General features: G+C 33.0%; 6 protein-coding genes across 6 annotated transcripts; 2 read left to right on the plus strand and 4 right to left on the minus strand.

Moving 5' to 3' along the window:
- Window positions 1-1,153: 1,153 nt before the first annotated feature.
- On the minus strand, window positions 1,154-1,991 carry RO3G_05235 (uncharacterized protein; the record flags this gene model as incomplete). Its single annotated transcript, XM_067659825.1, has 4 exons — window positions 1,154-1,247; window positions 1,304-1,509; window positions 1,561-1,788; window positions 1,842-1,991. 4 exons carry the CDS (start codon window positions 1,989-1,991, stop codon window positions 1,154-1,156), a joined length of 678 nt encoding a protein of 225 aa, XP_067515926.1.
- A 331-nt stretch (window positions 1,992-2,322) lies between these two features.
- Window positions 2,323-6,090, plus strand: RO3G_05236 (uncharacterized protein; the record flags this gene model as incomplete). The annotated part of the gene is made up of 14 exons (XM_067659826.1): window positions 2,323-2,473; window positions 2,529-2,638; window positions 2,950-3,124; window positions 3,178-3,270; window positions 3,332-3,489; window positions 3,543-3,668; window positions 3,720-3,821; window positions 3,874-4,116; window positions 4,171-4,347; window positions 4,411-4,525; window positions 4,579-4,745; window positions 4,801-5,075; window positions 5,138-5,538; window positions 5,591-6,090. The coding sequence occupies 14 exons, from the start codon at window positions 2,323-2,325 to the stop codon at window positions 6,088-6,090; spliced, it is 2,793 nt and encodes a 930-aa protein (XP_067515927.1).
- Window positions 6,091-6,432: 342 nt separating this feature from the next.
- On the minus strand, window positions 6,433-6,993 carry RO3G_05237 (uncharacterized protein; the record flags this gene model as incomplete). Its single annotated transcript, XM_067659827.1, has 1 exon — window positions 6,433-6,993. The coding sequence occupies one exon, from the start codon at window positions 6,991-6,993 to the stop codon at window positions 6,433-6,435; it is 561 nt and encodes a 186-aa protein (XP_067515928.1).
- A 2,398-nt stretch (window positions 6,994-9,391) lies between these two features.
- Window positions 9,392-9,930, minus strand: RO3G_05238 (uncharacterized protein; the record flags this gene model as incomplete). The annotated part of the gene is made up of 3 exons (XM_067659828.1): window positions 9,392-9,460; window positions 9,631-9,810; window positions 9,862-9,930. 3 exons carry the CDS (start codon window positions 9,928-9,930, stop codon window positions 9,392-9,394), a joined length of 318 nt encoding a protein of 105 aa, XP_067515929.1.
- A 2,402-nt stretch (window positions 9,931-12,332) lies between these two features.
- On the plus strand, window positions 12,333-13,069 carry RO3G_05239 (uncharacterized protein; the record flags this gene model as incomplete). The annotated part of the gene is made up of 3 exons (XM_067659829.1): window positions 12,333-12,363; window positions 12,430-12,507; window positions 12,558-13,069. The coding sequence occupies 3 exons, from the start codon at window positions 12,333-12,335 to the stop codon at window positions 13,067-13,069; spliced, it is 621 nt and encodes a 206-aa protein (XP_067515930.1).
- A 4,263-nt stretch (window positions 13,070-17,332) lies between these two features.
- Window positions 17,333-18,217, minus strand: RO3G_05240 (uncharacterized protein; the record flags this gene model as incomplete). The annotated part of the gene is made up of 1 exon (XM_067659830.1): window positions 17,333-18,217. The coding sequence occupies one exon, from the start codon at window positions 18,215-18,217 to the stop codon at window positions 17,333-17,335; it is 885 nt and encodes a 294-aa protein (XP_067515931.1).
- Between the last annotated feature and the right edge of the window lie 2,014 nt (window positions 18,218-20,231).

The following is a 20,231-nucleotide window of genomic DNA, read 5'->3' on the forward strand; positions in this document are numbered from 1 at the left end:
TTATAAATGACCTGCCTCTTAAATTAGTTCATTAAATATTAACACAAATGTTTCATTAGATAACTATTTAGATTATGGACATATGTACTGCCATGTTTAGCAGTGCTTATAGTAATCTTTAGTACAAAAGAAAGAGTTATAGTTGGAATTTGCTATACATATTATGCTTTTTATACATATGAAGCTATATTTGTGTATCATTGATGTATTTATGTTATTATTACAAGGACACAGTTGTAATTTATAAATATCTTTTATTTATTTGTATCTTACTGTGATTTTCGTCATTATACGCAAAATATATCAAATTAATGTTAAAGAAATTTTACCAATTCAATAATAAATGAATAAATAACAATTAAGTCATATTATTATGCTTGTTAAACAAACAAAACTTAAGAAATAAAAGAATTAACTGAATGGAGGTTACTATTTGGACGCACTTAATGTTTGTATGAGCAAAACTCATCTTTTTGCTCACTATGTATAAAAATTTGATTCGCGTACAACTCTTAGTTACAAAAATTTAAGCTAAGGCTAATTAAGTTTGGAAGGTCGTTGATACAGTTTTTTTTAATAGAAAATCAAAATAAAATTCTCATTATCACCGGTGAAATGTATTGGAACTTTGATAATACCTGATTAGAATGAGATAAAAATTTTCATATCTCTCTCCTACACTGTTAGCCTGTATTTTTTCCTGCTGTTAAAGTATTAACAAAAATAAGCAAATAATATGAATACTTTATACTTGCATTATACTAAAACAATATTTTCAAATTGAAATACTTTCCATGTATAAAATAGCCCTCTAGGTATAGCACTATTTTTTTATATGAAGAATAACAAATGAGTGATTTATTTAGCTAAGGCACATGAAAATTATTTATCCTAACCAAACCGGGCCATTTAGCTTAAAGTAATAAAAAAAAAAAAAAAAAAAAAAAAAAAAAAAAAAAAACTGCTTGAAATGTAATAATTATTTAACCTTTAGGTTGTTTCTGTAAAAACTATCTTTTCAATTCTCTTATATACAAAAAAATTTCAGTACATTCTTTTATGAACCAGCAGTTGAAAGTGAATCCATATTTAAGAATACTAAAGACAAACTAGCACATGGAATTTAAAAGCAAGAAATACATAGATTTTGGTTTTATTCAAAAAGATTGACAGTCTTGGATTTACGGCCCAATTGCATACCCTTTGGTTTTGGAGGTGTATCTGCACTAACGGCAGTCTCTACAGGACTATTCCATGCAAACAGTTAGTTTATCTAAAGAGAACCGTGGCAATAATTATTTACGTATAAGTTTCCCTTGAGATGTTGGTAGGTGATGTTTCAAAAGAAGGAGAGAAGGATTGTCCACTATAGCCTCCACCAAAACTATTGTTACTTGACTTGAAGTTTCCTTGCATAAACTCTTGCCCACGTTTTTGAGCTTCCTTTCTTTGCATTTCAAATTGCTTGGCCCTTCTCTTAAGCTCTTCCTTTGCCTCCGCCTCTTTATTCTACAAAAAAAAAGTAGGTTACATGCTTGTTAATAAACAAGTAATTCTTACTTTAGCAATGATTTCTTGGATTCTTTCTTCATGACTCTCCATTTCGATAGAGCTCTTGACTTGAGACAAGTTTACGTTTTCTCTGTAACCGACAGAAATAATTTCGTCAAAGGCACACAATAATTCAAAAGCGTTACGAAAGATGTCAGCCTCATCGAATGAGTGACAAATGTCGGTAACAATGCGAGCAAACAAATGAAGTGATTCAATATCTTGTAAAATGTTTGACTATTATAATAAACATGAGTCATCAGTTTATAAAGATGATACAAGACTATTACCTGGCGGTTAGTAATCAACACAATGAATAGCTCATCTAAAGGTTGATAAACAAAACGAACGTGTTCATTTTCAGCAATTGTGTGTTGTTGTCCTGTACTTGTCAGCTTGGGGAAGGATGCCAATAATCCTTCAATACGTGAACGTGGCATCTGACGAAACTGGCGAGAAATGACAGCTATTACATGTTATGAGCATTGGATAGCAGTTTTTATTGTTTATCTTTTTTGTTACGTTTTCCACTTTTTGTAACAACTGCAGCAGCCAATACAACCTACGAAAGGACAAAGATTTTATAAATGCGGGTTCTTGTCCATCTTTTTTTCGTCTTTACCATCTTTTGAAATTAAATATATAAAATACCAGTAAAAGAGGCACACAAATTATGTACATTTTGGCTGGATGAAAAAGTCACGCATTATACAACTAATTCAATAGGCGTTTGAATACAAATTATAAAATTGCCCTTTCTTCTTCTGCTTCATGGACGGCATAAGACAATTGCTCATCACAAGTTTATTTCCACAAGGTTCTTCCGAGAAGTTAATTGTTCATGTCAAGACTTATAAAGATATTCAGTCATCAGAAAGCAGTAAAGACATTAGAGGAACACCTCGTTATTTATGCTTAACCCGTAAGCCAGATATACTTAATAACTCCATAAATATGATACTGAATATTTATATTAGAAAAACGAAATACAATACGACTTTTAAAAGTGAAAAGAAACCAAAATGGGGCATTTAGCATTGGTAAAACATGGGCCTTAGAAGAGATTAAACAAATTCAGATTGTGGATGTAAGTTGGAATGAACGTTTAATAATCCATCAGGAGGCAGAACCAAACCATTTTACATTTAGGCTCATCAATTTTCAATTACATTAAACAAGGCATACTTATGGGCAGTAGAAAGAGGAAAAGATAAGATGATTTTCCTAGCCTTTTTGATTGATGTAACATATTTGCATAAAAAGCAAGAGGATTTCATATTTGACACCTTAAAAAGTTTTGTAGACGTTATGCAAGTCGTATGCCGAAACTTGTCAATATTGATGAACCACGTATTTTAAGATGTAAGCTTTTTCTTATTTGGTCTTATATAAACATAGTGGCTTAAACAAAAATTAGTTTTGGCTGATCCTTCAGCTCCTACTTTAAGCGAAGAGTCACCTATTTCGCCCACTGCTAGCTCGGTCCATCGAGCTGAATCACCTATGTCACCTATACCAGCTGTGTCTGCAGTAAGGCCACCTATTAGTTCTCCTGTATCTATTGCTGTCCCAGGTAAAAACATAAAATATGAATGAGAGGAAAAAAATTCATAAGGCTTATCGTAGAACTACATGAGCCAAGACAAAACGAGGAACGTAGAGCAAGAGAGGCTAAAAGAGAAAGGGAAAAAAGAGAAAGACAAGTTTTAGAAGAGAAAGGTAATAGTGTACGGGCTTTTGTGTAGATTATGCGAAGCTTATACAAATTTTGGTGGGTTAGAGAGACAAAAAAAGGAAGAAGAAATACAGGACAAACTGGCCGAGCGTGCCTTTTTAATGAATGTAGAAGAACTATTGACGGATTTTAATTGGAAAGCGAATGGTAACGCAACAGTTCTTGAAAAACGATTATTAGGGGAGCTACATGCCTTGGAAGCAGTAAGATATTTTTATTTATTATTATAAGATAGATGAATGATTGTATGTAATAGGCAAATGTACATGCTATTATACAATCGGATGAAAGGGTGAGATCGATTGTAGATCATATTGATAAATCTTTAGCTGAATTGGATAGTATGGAAAGCTGGTTATCTCTTTATGCTGCAGAATTGAATGTAAACCCATTCGTATAAAAAAAGTATTTTTATACTTACTGCGATTTATAGAGCATGGGAGATGATATTAGAGAAATTGAGATTCAAAATAGAGCACTTCAAATCCTAAATACGAACCAATTATCCCTTATAACCGAGCTGGATGCGTTACTCGTAAGCCCTGCTTTTGCTTTTCGTACGTCTGTCCAATCAATATTTTTTATAGAGTGCTATTTCTATACCCAAGCGATGTTTAGATAGCTTACAATATGATTCAATGGACACTGTAGATGATGTAATTCGTATTCAGGAATCAGCAGAGATGCTGCAAAAAATATTAAAGACAAAGTTACCTGATGGGCTGCAGAGCATGGTAGCCGTACAAGAACGTCTAGAATCTTATAATGTACACGGAAATCGATTTAGTGAACGAGTATTTAAATTTTTAAAAGATCAATTTGAGCAACAAGTAAAGTTAATTTATTTAACAAACACAACATGGTTCTAAATGGAAGATATATAGGCTAAAGTATACCAAGAGATTAGAACAAAGTCATCGCCTACTAATAATAGAAAGAACCAAAGTGCATCAATCATGGCGCACCCTCATGAAACGGTGGAAGATCAGCTCATCAAGTTCCAGGGATTTAATTTGTGGGAAAAGGAAATGGAGCCAAGAATGTATGGTGAATTGCAAAGAGTAAGCCATCTCTGCATTTACTAAAATATATGGATAACTAACCTTATCATTGCTATCCAAAAGTGTTATGCGCAGGCAATGGCGCCCTTATTCGAACGAGATATTCGCGAATTGATTGATACTACTCGTAATTTTTATAGTTCATTACGTAAAAGAGATGTAGATGAACTTGAATACCGTAAATTATGCAAAAAAAAAAGTGTGTACAAATTTTACTTACATTTTATATAGTTTTCAAGCCTGAAGAATCTCGTCCTGCTCGTGCTTTAGCATATGCACCCACATTACGTACCGAAGACTTAAAGCCACATCGATACCGTCATATGTTACGTGGATCTGCTGAAGGTATTAATAGTAATCGATCTAGTATTGATGAAGACGAAAAGGCTACAGACGAGGTAATCGTATTCATTAAAGCAGAAATAAATATTCCCATCTAAACATCCATTGTAGGCTTTTGCACAGATGATGAATCAATCGATCATGTTGCTCTGTAGAGAGCAAAATTACATGAGCGATCTCTTTGAACTTACTAGCACACGTTCATTCTTGGAACGTGGAATGGTTTACTCCCAAGTACCCAACAAATCCGAACTTTACAGTCGACGCGACAAGATAAGGGATGTAAAGATATCAAAAAAGATTTTATCTTGGATGGAAATCATTTTTGAAACTATGGAGCCTAATATGGTCAGTCTTCTTGAATATGGTGTGAAATCAGATCCCACGTAAAAAAGAGATCTTTTACTTTAATTAGCTTTCATTTTTTAACCTTTTTTCTTTTTTTTAGTTTGACCGTCAGTATGTTAGCTGCTGTTGAATACCAACAAGAAAAATGGGAGGGCTCTGATCAAGAGTTTGCATTAAAACTGTGCGAGTCATTATCTCAAAGATTGACTCGCATGTTTGAAAGCTTCATTGGCGACCAAATTCGTATTATAGAAGAAACTAAAGTAAGCATCAAGAAACGAAAAGGTGTCTTGAGTTTCTTTAGGACATTTCCTATCTTTGCTATGCGACTGGAAGTGGCGGCAGTTCATGTTCAGCCTGAATCAGAAACACGAGTGACAGTCAATTCAGCTTATGAAAAGGTAATTCAAGCCATGATGGCAAGTTTAGAAAGCATTGCAAAAGAAGGTGATCAAACAGGAGATGACAAGGATCAGTTGAATGCAACCATTATGTATATTGGTAAGTCATACAAGAAAAGAAATGTTTTTGAATTAACAAATTGTATTCGTAGAAAATATGCATCATTTATATCATACCTTACGTACTAATAAGTTACATGTTCTCGAAAAATGGATCAAACATGCCAAATCTCAGTACGACAGTAGCTTGAATTCCTATGTTCATGTCATCATCCGCCGTCCATTAGGTAGACTTTTGGAGTTCTTTGAAGGTGTGGAAACGATGGCGCGTACAAGTAGTATGCCTGAAGAAGTATCGTTCCACATGAATTACAACAAGACCCAGCTTCGTAAAGTGATCACTATGTATCCACCTAAAGAAATTAAAAAGTCTTTGGAACAACTATATAAACGTGTTGACAAACATTTCTCAGAAGAAGAGGGTCTATTGCAAGTCGTTTGGCGTGGAATTCAGGAAGAATTTATACAACAGCATGAACGAATGGAAAATTTGATTAGGCAGTGTTATCCTGATGTTGGTATTCACTTGGAATTTACGATACAGGACCTATTGGATATGATGAGTGAATTAGCTAGAAAAGTGAACATTTAGCGATATTAATAAAATATAATGTAACCAATGCATAACCCCTTTTTTATGATTATTCTAAACTTGTTTACATAATACGCTTCACTCAATGAGATGAAGATAAAAAGGAAGCTTTACTATGAGCCATTTAAAGTATTTATTTCCTTGATCTACTTTGCGACTGTAGTTCATGATATTCAAAGGAAATCTTCACCATCCATGCTCTGTGCCTTATCTGAGAACCAAATTATTTGTACCATTCTCAAAGCTCAGGAACTCCGTCATTATTGTTCCACATACTCAATTACACGGACCACTTTAAAAAAGGCAAAGTGGCTTATTGCACGCAAGAGAGAAAAGTTTATTTTAAATATCATCCATTTCAATATCAATATCTGATTCATAATCTTGCTGAGTATAATTTTCATCATCATCACTGAAATTTTTATGCTTTTTATCTAAATTCATGAGAATACTAGCTGCTTCCAACATTTGAACTTGCTGATGTTTGGTTAATAGGAACTTTGATGTATATTCCCATTGTTCTGAGTGCTCCCACTGATGTTTTGAGAGGCAATTTGGGTGTTTGTAAATTTTACCACAGTCTGTGCATCGATAGGTTTGTAATGTATTCTTGGAAGACGACTCCGACACTATCACACGGCGATCTTTTCGGTTATGAATACGGTGATTACGTTTGCTACCAGTGATTGTAGTAACAGAGTGATCGATGGTATAATTTTCTGGTAGAGAATTCGATAAACCGTTTGCGATATATGGACTATAATGTGTTGGTAGTGAAAAAGAAGTAATAAATGATGCTTCTTTGTTCACCTCATCTCCACATGAGGAATTAGGGGGTGAAGGTAAACTGTTTTCACCACCAGACTTTTGAAGTTGAAGTATATATGTAAGTGAGGAAGACATATGTATGGGCTGCGTTATAAAAAAAAAAAAAAAAAAAAAAAAAAAAAAAAAAAAAAGATAAAACTGAAATAAAAAAAAATGTGCAGTGTTTTAACTTGTAAATAAGACAAATTTGAATCTTTTTTGGACAATCTAACATTGATTACAAGACAGCCCTGATTTTTTTTTTTTTGGGGAGTCATCAATTTCGTTTCCAAAAAAACGCCTGTCTAGTTTTAAATTCCAAAACGTCAGTTAGGCAAAGAACGATGTATTTTCCAGCTACTCTTTGACAACAAAATATCCTTTTATCTAGTTAATCATGTATATTTATGGTAAGTTCCATAAAGTTAGCTATATGATGAGTTGTAGTTCCTTTCTGAGGATCTAAGTTTAGAAATTTAACTTGTAGATTTTCTTTCTTTTGAAATAAACACTTTAGAGAATTATTTCTCCTTTTTTTGCATCACTTTTTTAACACTTGATGATACCAAAAGATAAAATATAGTCTAAAATGATTATTTTAGTTCTTTTTGAGTGAGTAACTTTATAATAATTCAAGATCATTATCGAGTAGAGGCTAGCTTCATCAACGAAAATACAGTTTCTCATAAATGCTTTCTATCGACTTCTTAATACTCAACTCAATTAGATTTCAGGAGCAAAATCTATGTGCATGCTTAAATTATTCACATACAACAAGATAAACAGAACAATCAACAGTAGGTAGATGTGCTATTGATATCTACACAGTGCAGATAATTTGTCTGTTTTCAATGACAAATATATAAATCAAGCTCAAAACTCAAGTAGAAAGCCGAAATATTAGAAAGAAGTGAAAAAGGAAATGGTATATTTACCTAGAAATTGTACTGGGCATATTTTGATACTTGTTTTTGCTGTGGTATGATTGTCTGTACTTTGGGTTGAAGTCGACTAAATTCAAGGATAAAATACACCAAAACAGAGTACTACTGTGTCAATATGATATGAAGATAGGATTGAAAGCAGTTTGGCAATAGGCTTCATATACCATCTGGATAAAGTAAAATAGATGCTCTTTGTTGCTTTAACCTTAAGATTTGAAAAGCTTCCCAACCTTTTGACAATATCCCTCCTTTAGTCTTTTTTAAATGTCGCTGGCTATTGGATCGTGAATATAGTAGTGATGCTTATTACTTTATAATATCTTTTCATTATGCTTTTTTTTTAGTAACTATAACTCAATAGTTCTAAACTTTAACATTCCAAATTTCAATTTCATTTCATTGCTGTCAGAGAAAAACACCTATTCAGGATTCATGAATGTTCATATTGAACTGCCAATTTCAATTTCTCAACTAACCTTTGCTTATTTGAAAATTTTCTTTTTTTGTTATTCTCCATAGTGTTATTGCTGGATTCTTACTATAGGAATCTAAACACTTTTATTTTGCGCTTTAAACTTGTACAAGTTTTCAACCCGTCAAGCAGTGGTCTAATTGACAACTTTTTTTTTTGTTTAAACCGAGAGTTCCCAATCAAATGTTCCTTCTTCCCCAGATATAAAATGACTGTTTTTACAAACCTTTATTTACTTGTAAACTTCTGGCTTTTACTGATACAACTTGCTTTGAAGATGATATAAATGGAAACAGACAATAGAAAGAAGATGGATGAAGCAGTTTATGATTTTTATTGAACGAAAAGAATTAAGTTATATAACAAAACCAAGTGTATGAGAATAAGTTGTTTCAATCTTTGACCAACCTTGAGGCCTTCAAGCAGTTATTAGATGATAAAATCACTCATGGTTCTTAAAAAAAATATAGAAAAATAGAAAAGCTAAATCGATTTTGCTGTTGTATTTTATTGAAATCTGCTAAACCAATATACAAAATAGTAAAGCACATGGCATAATACTTGACTTTTTATGGTTTAATGAAACCAATAAATAAGGGAAAGCACGTAGATTAGTCAATAATATTAAAAATAAAAAGTGTCTAGTAAATCTATGAAGTGGATATTGGTTTTTTAATTTTAATTTCCAACAACGACCCTTCATCATCCTCATCTACTTGTTCTTCTTTTTCTATTCCGTTTACTTTCTCATCGTTCAATTCATCTTTTAATATCCATGACATCAATCCGCGTATGGAAGGTCTCACCATGTTCTTGTCTTTATAAAGAGTATGAATCACGATTGTCACTGAGGCTGCGTATACTATATCTTCAGTTAACTTTGCACCAAACGCATCCCACCATTTTCTCTTTTTAAATAGACTCAAGAGTCGCCCAGTGACAGAAAAGAGGGCTCGAGGCGTCACATATAGAGCCATTTCACCGCGACGATGTTTGCTTTCAATGAGTAAGGATAAACCACAAAGCATGCTTCCTACCAAAGGCGCCAATGTATTATCCAATCGTGTCTGATTGATACCTAATAGCTGATGGCCAATCCTAGTTCGTACAAGGCAGATGCTATACCAGATAATTCCAATAAACGTACCTAGAAACGTTGACGATCGAATGCTGGCTTTTAGGATATGCGTAAAAGACTGAACAGGATCTTCCATTAATCGTGAAGTCTTGAAAAACAAAGGAGGGGCAAGATGTACGCTCAAGTAAACCTATAAAAAGTCAACACCGTTTCTTCTTTTCTTTTTCTTTTTTCTTTACAGGAAAAATTTTAATGAATCCTTTCATAAAACGATATAGTGCATTCACTTCACATCCCCACGTACTTCCATCATGAACAACTGTACAATTAATCCTTCCAGAACAAGGATCACCATAAGATCTAGGCAGTCCAAGTTTTTCACAGTAATCTCCCAAGAGATATCCAAAACCTGTATCTTTCTAGTAAAAGATGATTTAGATCTTTTAACTACACACAGTGATCCAACTTACACCATAAACCCAAGCTCCTGATCTGATTGCTCTCAAAGCCTTCAAGAGTCTGTCATCAATACCTGACATGTTTGTGATCCATTTTTCATACGATCTAATGTCTGTGTTATTTTAAACGTATTACCATCGTCCTTTCTTACTTTGGCAATCGTTGTGGTTCATAAAACCAAGAAAAGATAATCTCTGCACTTGCCGTAGTAAACACAAGGATATTCCCATACTCCAATAACCATTCTGGCACAATTTGTCTCACTCTAGTTGACTCATAAATACGGTGAGCAAAAACATCAAATGCGCGTACAAGCGCAAAGAACGTGAGATCCAACGTCTTGATGGTCGGGTAAATTTTTTTCACCGCCCAGACACTGAACAGGGAAGACCAAAAGATGGATGACGATAAGGATAGCTTTTTTTTAGTACATGTTTCATGTATCAGACGCAAGAATCGTTGCCCTCCAAAAGAGGTCGCGAGTAACAAGGGAAATCCATTTTTAGTGATGCTGTGTTTTAATAAAGTAGGTACAGATACGAGAATGGCTTTTTGAATAGCACCCTGCCTGTCCTTGGAAGTAAGTGTTTTGATCAGAAGAGAGATGAGACCAGGTGTTGTTGTCACTACCCAGCCTAAACCATAAGCTCGCATCATGGTCAATAGTGCTGGTTTTAATGAAGTGGACTCATGAGATGTTGACATTTGAACTGACAAGAGTAAAAGAGAAAAGAAAAATAATAAAGTAATAGGGGGAAAGAGAAAGTACTGTTACGCAAAAGGCATATGAAAATTTAATAAAGCCAAACTAATGTTGTATGCTTTTTTTTTTTCTCTCTCTGGTGCTTTTCATCATCTTTTTTAAGCAGTGGTGAATGTATACTGTCCTTAAAGCAACTTGTTATGTAAAAAAATTCCTTGCAAAAAACCTTGATAGTGACATGATTAAAGAATGATCAATTGCCATAAAGCAAATACATTATCGTTTAATGTAGTATGATGTTTAATAGTTCCTTTATAATATTCAAATATGACTTAATATTGCTTCACTGATCATCACAAAGATAGTCATCACTCATCATTATATAAAAATGCAATTCAATCTCGAAAACAAAAAAAAAGATGAAATTACACTGAATCATATTATCTTTGCCCTTCAAATACCGGAAGCTTTCCAATTTGCTTTAATGACATCGTATTTCTTATCATATGAATTGAATAAGCCAGATTGAATAGTAAATCGTTTTTTATGCATGTGAATGATGTGTTACACAGGCCGGGCATTTAATGCGACTTCTTGTTGGTAAACACATTTTACCAGACTTCTTTGAGGTAATGGAAATATCGTTTTATTATTTCTTTTGATTTAATTTGTTTAATAAATCATGGCATTAGGAGATGGATATTATGCTAATATCTCACTTTCCTTTTCTAAAAGGAATTTAATATTTAATTCCTTCGGTGTTTGGTGTCATCAAGTCTACTCCCAAAGATGCAAATTATTTAGATTTGACAGGAAAAAAGAGGTAAAACAAAAAGAGGACACAATTATCATAAAGATAAGGTAGGAGAAGCATTGATAAATCTCTTTGTTAGCTCTAATCAGGTATTACTGTAAAGTAGACGCGCTGAAAAAGGGAAATATACGTAATTAATTGAGGAATAAAGAAACTCTATTATTGTAGACATTATAAGTGCTATCCCAAGAAAAATATGCATTGAAAGTAGAGAACTGGCGTATTCTATTAAGTTGAGCTCTTATAATTATTGAAAAGCATTCTATCTTTCAAAATTCAAGAGAACTCAATAAAAAATAAAGTCCTTCGATACCTTTCGCTTTCTTCAGAAAAAAAAGGAGGAATAGAGAGCTAACGACACAGTTAAAAAGCACAATCGATCGAAGGTTTTTATGAAATAGTTAACTGGGGATAATCATGAATTTAATAAAAGAGATGGTCGGATAAATTGTTTATTAAATGGATATATCAATATATAATTGAAAACGCATCCTTTTAGGCTATTCATCTCCTTAATCATTATGATATCATTGAGTAATACTTTATGTTATTTTCATTTTTCTAAACTTTTTAAAGAAGGATAAGAAATAGCAAAAAGGTATTATCTCTTTCTTTATACAAAAAATAGGAAAAAAAAAAAAAAGAGAGAAAGAAATGACTGTAAGAGTACTGTTCAAAACGCGTGTAACACTGTTTTGACATTATTTTTCTAGTCATAACATTTACTATTTATTTGTGTGTGTATGTGTGTGTGCATAAAAAGACGACCAAAGTGAATCACGAATAAGCTTACTTTTAGTTTATGTCAAGATTAGTTTTATTTTATTTTTTTGCTGCGTTTTAATGCAAAACTTTTCGGTTACTTCGACTGGAAAGGCATTACATATTGTGAAACGCTCTAAATCAAATAAAATTACGAAAAATAAAAAGTCTATTTTTTCCCTTCATTTCTTTTTCTTTAAAAAATGTCGTACGGTGAAGCAAGTTCTTACCAAGGTAATAAAAAAAAGTGAGGATTATTAAAAAAGAGCAAGAAAAGATTTGTTAAATGCTTCTTATTAGGAGCACAAGAATACCCCAAACCTGAAACTTCCCAAATCTCACGCTTTGCTAAGCAACACGCTGAATACGATGATGATGGTAAATAATCATATATTATTATAATCATTGTTATTAAAATTTATGCAAAGATGATGATGATAATGGTGTCTTTGCTCAAGCTTTTCATAAAGTAATAAATCGTGAAGATGATCGAAAAGAAGTAGACGAAGATGAAGCTCGACAAGCTGCTAATGCTCATGATCAAATCTATAATCAAAATGGTGGTCAACCTACTCAGGAACACTCTTCTCGTGATCTTGGTTCGGCTGCTGCTATGCAGGCCTTCAAAATGTTCTCTGGTGGTGGTGGTGGAAGCAGTGGAGGAGGCAGCAGCCAGTTGATTGGTTTGGCTATGGGTGAAGCACAAAAACTCTTCAAGGCCCAAGGTGGCAGCGGTGGTAATGCTAATCAAGCCGAGATGCTTCAAGCTGCTGCTGCGATGGCCATGAAACTCTTGATGACTCAACAAAAAGGCGGTAGTGGTGGAGGAAGTGGTGGATTGGATGCCGTTATGGGTATCTTAGGTAGCCTTGGTGGTGGAAATGCCCAAAAGCAGCAAAGCAGTGGAGGTATTGCTGGTATGCTTGGCAAGCTTTTGTAATCACAATCAATTCTCTTTCTACTGATTATTTTAAATAAAACCTTTTTTTTTTAAAAAAAAAAAAAAAAAAAAAAAAAAAAAAAAAAAAAAAAAAAAAAAAAAAAAAAAGAAAGAAAGACTGGTTTATAAGAGTACATAATATTAGATAGCAATGTATGTGTGTTAGCACCAGATAAGAATTAAATCTTTCAAAAACACAATACTATATCAAAAGGCTTATAACTAAACCATCTATTTCGACTTGCAAATTTATTTAAAGCATAAATCACAGTGCTATTTATATTTCATCAATTTCAGATATAACGAAAAGCATGAATGCGAGCAAATTTTTGGAATTAACTTCTTATTTGATGAGATCAATTCATTTGAAAGGATCATCCTGAATGGAAAATCAATTTATAGGAATGCTGAATACCATTTCCTATTGATAATCTGCTTTAAACTACTATTTATCATTTAAAGCAACGGCATTATGCATTCGACTTGAGTCTTGCCTTTAATAAATAGTTTTTTTTTTTTTTTTTTTTTTTTAAAGAAAAAAACGACTTGGTTTAGAGGCCTTTATCTTGTAAATGTGTACCATTCTACCTTATATCAATACACAACAAGCTTTTTCAGACTATTCAGCATTGTAGAAATAAAATTCCCAATTATAAACTAAACTTTAAAGAAGACATTTTCATCTCACTTTTCAATCATTTTTATATAGTTTCCTTACAGCCCCTTTTTTTTCCAAGTAACTCTATAAAATGAATGAAAACATATGTCTTCTTGATCGTACTATAATCAATTGCCCTCATTTCCTTTTACCAGCACATGCCGATAACCTTGAAGTATGATACTCTGTGGAATTGATTGGTTGATGCAATATATAAATTACTCTTCTTTTCTATAAGGGTAAATACTTTTCTTGTTCCAAACATAGAAACAATACATCCTTTACTCAATTTACTTTATATTTTATATTCACCTGCCACTTCCCCTATGCTTTGCCAAATTTCAATCTAGATGATATTTACATACAATCATACGATCTTGTCGAATATCAATGCTACAAGAAATATTCTTTTGTACAAAATGTCATTGAAGCTATCCAATAATAATAGTTTAATTAAGCCTCGTAAATTTCTTGAAAATACCTGAAAAAAACTATATAAAAAATTCCCAGACTTCTTTGGTACGACATGTTTGGTCGCTAAGTTCAATGCTGTGAAATAATCATGCTTATTTATCTTGTGTAAAAATTAGATTGTAATTTAAGGTATTTTTATTTCCCATACAGACGTCTACTATATTTTTAAACGATCCGATACAAATGAAATAAGCATAACACAGCATATAATCTTATACAAAAACTTTGCTTACGTTTTCAAAAAAGAAGGGGGGTCCCAGACTGAACTGGAGATGACTATACTAGGAAATGAGTCAAATCTGGGAATACCCTACTCCAACAAATACTTTACTATAAAGCATTGATTATAGTTTTTTTTTTTTTTATTATTAAACAACATTCTGAGACTCATTAAAAAGAGACCACAAATTAGTAGGTCTCCAAAAATCAAGACAGTTTGGTTGGATCCTAATAAATGGCATTTTGATTAAAAGTATGATTTTCTTTACATTCAACAGCCTGTATAATAGAAATAAAGTAACCATACTCCTATCCTTTCCTATTTCACATAAAACAAGCTCATATTTACAAATATATGTCTATTTTGATTCCCATAGCCTTTATAGGTCTTCTTTCTATCACTTCTAAGCTCCTATCTTTATTTTTTACTAATGCTACTATTACATTAGGTCTTTCACCAAGTATTGCTGTAATCTCTCTATTTTGAATACCCTATACACGAATGGCCAAATTTCATGTAAAAGATCAGGTTCAGAATAGTCATTTAAATTTAGTTTATCTTTACAAAAAATAACTTTAACATTCAAATCATGCGTTCATGCAACCCATCTATAATTCACTTCAGTGATAGGATCATGAATTTGGCTATATGCAAATTTGTATAACTCCTTTGCGGATTTCCAATCCTTGTTGTATGTCTCTAAATACTATTCTATGCCTTGAAGAATACTTGATAACTGTTTTAAACGAAATGATTTAATCTGATTGAATTCAGCAAGAGTGAAATATATTTTTTAAAAAGGATCATCCGGGTCAAGTATCATAAAATGTATAAGGTGCTCGTAAATACAGTGACCCACAAAAATGTCCCAATGTTTTGTGATTTTCTCTTCTACGGCTTGTAGCGCTATGATTCTTAAGCTAATGTACATTTTGCTGTTTATCATTCGATAGCTAAAGTCGCATAGAAGAAAACAATGAAATATGAAGATCGATTCAAGTAGCGCAGGAAACAAACGATGCATTGGGATGGGTTATGAACGTTTTAAAAGAACAGGAAGCATAATAAGATATCGATCCAAAAGTTCTTACAGGTATCAAACTGCTTATAATAGTGTATTGTACGACTATAACTGAATTCTTATCTATTGCTAAAATTTTAAACTTCTACTATTTTGATTCTCGCTCATTCTATTTCAGCATAAAACAAGTCTCTCAAGATACAGTTATTCAAGCAATTATAGGCAATATTATGCTATAGAGTGCCACTACCTATAACAAAGTCGGCTAGATGTACAAAATCAGTAGTAGCATGGATAAAACATTATACAAAGAGATTTTGGAGGACGAACTTGAGCGTACAGATGAGTATAGAGCCAATAGGCTAGACTTAAAAAGACATCAGATGATTTTCCAGTATAACAATGATCCTAAACATGCGTCCAAATTAGTCGAAAAATACCTTAAATATTACTCCTACGACAATTTGAAATGACCTGCATAGCCTTCTGACTTAAATCCAATTGAAAAGATGTACATTAGCTTAAGAATCATAGCGCTACAAGTAGTGGAAGAGAAAATCACAAAACATTGGGACAGTTTTGTGGGTCACTATAAACTCTTTGACCGGTTTCTTCATTTCATCATCAACCACCTTGCAAGTTGGCAATACCCATTTTTCATTTTGTAAGATTTTAATGTAATAGTAATGGATACATTTCTTTTCTAAAGCTGATAGCTTTTTGGTACCTGTTGACTTTGCATATTTTGTGATGCCTAGATTAATAAATATGTCATCATCAAGCTCTGCAAGCTTATATCCCATAGGCTTTACAACAAGTTTGATTCTTCTTTTCCAATTACCTCGGGAACTTTTGATGCTTTTGCTGTATCAACACTGTCATTTCCACAATCATACCTTCTTTTTTCTTTAGTTAATTGAATGTATTAGATGAAATAACTCATTATCCTTTATTAAAATAAACAAAAGATTATTAGCATTCTGCGAGCCTTCATAGTAAGCATAAATACTGATTTGCTATCGTTTTTATCCTTTCTTTCCAAGATTTCTTTATCTCTTTGTATTCTTTCTATAGCTTTGTCGTATCCCGACATACTTTAAATATGCTTCTTATTCAATTTAAAAAGTCAGAGTAATAAATGCTTTATAAAGATTTAGTACATTCTTTTCTCTATCATTCGGTCATAATCAATTCTGCTCCTTTAGCTCAATCTGAATTGTTTTATTATAAATCCTGAAGCAATGTCATATGAACAATAAGATAAACTTAATAAACAAATATAAATAGTCTATTTTCGTGACTAGGAACAGATCTTCACATAAAGTGTCATTTATCCTCGATCGGCAGCTATAATTAACGTATCAGTTTAAATTGACTACTTATAAAAAGAATGCAGTTGCCAGATACAATAATATTAAACAAAAATATACTTTTTTAGTCTTGCTAAATTCAATAGCCTTTTGTTTTAACGAGAAATTATAGCTGGAATTCGTGTCATTGAATGCATGAAAACATAAGAAAAGATAGAATATTAATACGCTGTTTCATCAATTCCTAAAGACTTAAATATGTATATAATTATGCGCAAATGTTAAAGTGGACAAGGATAATTACAGTCGTGTTTTATAATCCAAGATTTAAAACTTATTCAGCCAATTGGTTTCATTGAGTAGATCGATTGGTGTATTGATGTTGGAATCATGTGATGTATGCTATTATGTATAAAGGTAGGCATTGGATAAGAAAAAATAAAAGACAATTGTACATATTTCAAAAAGCAATGCTCACTGTAAAAAATATTCGTGTTACGAACACTACCAAATAAAGACAAAAGGTCTAAACACTTGAATCAAAGCATAGCAAAGTACCACAAGATTTTTATTAGTTTAATTATTTAAAATGGTCCTTATTATCAAAAATATATTGTTCTAATGTCTCTGGCTTTCTTCCCAATAGGATTTCTATACCATTTGTAACATTAGGGATTTCAGAATTGATAGTAGCTTGAGAAGTACTGACAGCAAAGGCCATATGATGAGGCATATGTGCAAAGTTTATAAGCATATTATATTTTTCAACTGCAGATATCTTCTTGTAGGTGAATGGACGACCGACGGCACGAGAGAAAATATCTGTGCGCTGGGCTGGTGTGACAACATCCCCGTTAAGTTCATAGACGGCATCCTTATGTTTCTCGATATCTTCAGTCAATACAATAGCAGCCACCTCACCAATATCATTAGGGGAAATCCATCCTTCAGGTACATCAGGATCTCTTGAACTAGATACGACATCATTATGGGGAATTTCAAAAAACGTCAAGTTTGACATAAATCGACCAGGACGCAAAACAACAAGATAACCACGATTGGGAATATTCAACATAGCTTCCTCCCCTAATCGATGCATGTTGCCAATAAAGTTTGAACGCCAGGGAAAACTGACACTAAGGCTCGAGATATCAACAATTTGCTTGACACCAGCCCCATAAGCATAAGTTGCGATAGTTTCCTTCAGCTGGGAAAACTTGTCAAAGTCGTGAATAAGTAAGAATAACCTTGTATGACCCTTTAATCCTCCTTTCAATGGAGAAAGGTCATCGTAATCACCTTGAAGTGTCTTCACAAGTTCATTACCAGAAAAGAGAGCATTGACCTTTTCAGGACTACGAGCATAAAGGGTGACGGGAATATTTTTGGCGATCAAGTTACGGACAACACGAGAGCCTACGTTACCAGTACCACCAACAATAAATATGTGTTCACTATTAGTCATTTTGCTATATAATTCTTCTTTTTATGTCAAAGGAAGAGAAGAAAGAGACAAGAGTATTTATATTGCTTGGATATCGGATATCGGACAAATAAAACTCCATGTTTGTAAGCATCCTTTACCAATGTGCTGTCATGTGATTCATTTAAGGAAGAAAAAACATGCTTTGTCCGTAAGTTTATTTTTATGTACATAATTTACTCATATGCTGCAAAAAAGTACCCAGTTAGCTCAATTAGGAGAGCATGAGACTTTTAATCTCATATCCTACAAGAAAAATAGTGTTCAACTTATTCAGATAAAATAGTGGCGTGAACTCGATAGAATTTTACCAACGGATAAAGAGAATTTGTGCATAATTCTATAGCTTTTTATTACATATTTTCCTTATCAATAGTCTGTGTTTATTTCTAGCAATTATATTGCTTTTATAAAAAAAAAGTGTACAGTTTAAATGGTGCTACGGTAACAATTTGTCATAAAATAGTTTTTTTAACCTGTCGCCAAGCTTAAATCTGAAATTTTTTTGACAATTCTCAAAAGCTATAAACTTTTCCACAAATAATCCAACAATAAAACAAAACCGTAGCAATTATTATATAAACCTTTCTGAACATTTCTTATGGATTGGATTGTTATTTATATTGATAATATTTTTTTTATATCATTTGAAAACATGCGGTATTTCAAAATTTTAGCTGGCAGTACAGGGCAGAGAAAAATACCAGCCACATATTACGTAATCGATATGAAAGAGCTCGTACTATAACATAGGCGCCTCTTCTCCCTTATTCATACTCTAAAGATATGCATCTACTTAACTCTAGAAAACGAGCTTATCTTAAAAACATAGGAATGAGGCGAACCAATTTGTCCCTCATTTAAGAGATCAAGACTGGGATATGAGCGATTCTGAGCTTATAGAATTAAAGCAGACTTCTGATTTTTAAAATCACCGCAGCAAATTGGATTAACTCGATCTGGAGCCCCACAATGCAACTTCCATTTCTTGTCTTCCAGACCATGTCCAATCCATAAACTTCTTTTCTCCAAAATTTTTCTTATTCCCTTGAAATAACGCACTTTCGTTGTTTTCAAGTTGCCCTTCTTATCCCTTATCTTGGAGGAGGTGATCATAAACTCTGGCCACGTTTTTGAGTTGTATCCTAAATACCATTGCGAATGCAATTGGATCGAAATGTACTGGGGTGCAGCAAAAAGAGAAGCTCGCTTGAAATGCGATTACTCCTTTAAGTCTCTTGAGAAAAATATCGATTCCTTTTTGGATAAAGCCGGCGATCTAGCACATATACGTAGGTATTTTAGGAGATCAATGGACTTTATTGAAGCTTATAGTCGATATACTGATGGCAGAGAAGTTGTTCAAGAGGTGAAAAAGTTTCTTTAAACTTACTGAGCTCAAAAATACAGAAACCAGCGGTAGAAAAGAAGGATGAACAGTCTGGGGTTCAGCAGAACATATCTCATTATTTAGTTGGGTATAGAAATCAATGGGTAACAATGGCCTTTTTCAGACCTTCTTTCCACACCATATTATGCTATGTGATTCAGAGCTAGAACCATGTGCGCTGTTAATCAGCTTCCAAATAGTATGGAGAGCTATGTTACCTTAATGGCGGCAAGACAGTGATTTCTTGAAAGCTTTTCAAAAGGTTTTTCCAAGCACACCAAATGCCAGTTTCGTCGTCATCATTTTCATTCTCATCTTCATTTTCAATCTCCTTTAACTCCTTCATCGAGATTCCTTAAACAACCATATATTGCAGCAGCCATATCTCAATGTATTTATCAATTACCTTATTCGCAAATACATATTTTTACTGGTAACAATTTATTAATACCTTTTTGTTCAAAGAAGTGCTTCTAAATATACTAATGAACATTTGTTCAATATCCCAGTTTGCAGACAAAATCGAATTTGATGCTTGATATTCCAATATTGCCCATTGGAGCAAAAGTCAGATTCATTTTAATAAGTGAGATGATACTGCTTTTT

The sequence above is a fragment of the Rhizopus delemar genome, genomic scaffold, assembly GCF_000149305.1.
Source record: "Rhizopus delemar RA 99-880 supercont3.3 genomic scaffold, whole genome shotgun sequence".
Lineage (NCBI taxonomy): Eukaryota > Fungi > Mucoromycota > Mucoromycetes > Mucorales > Rhizopodaceae > Rhizopus > Rhizopus delemar.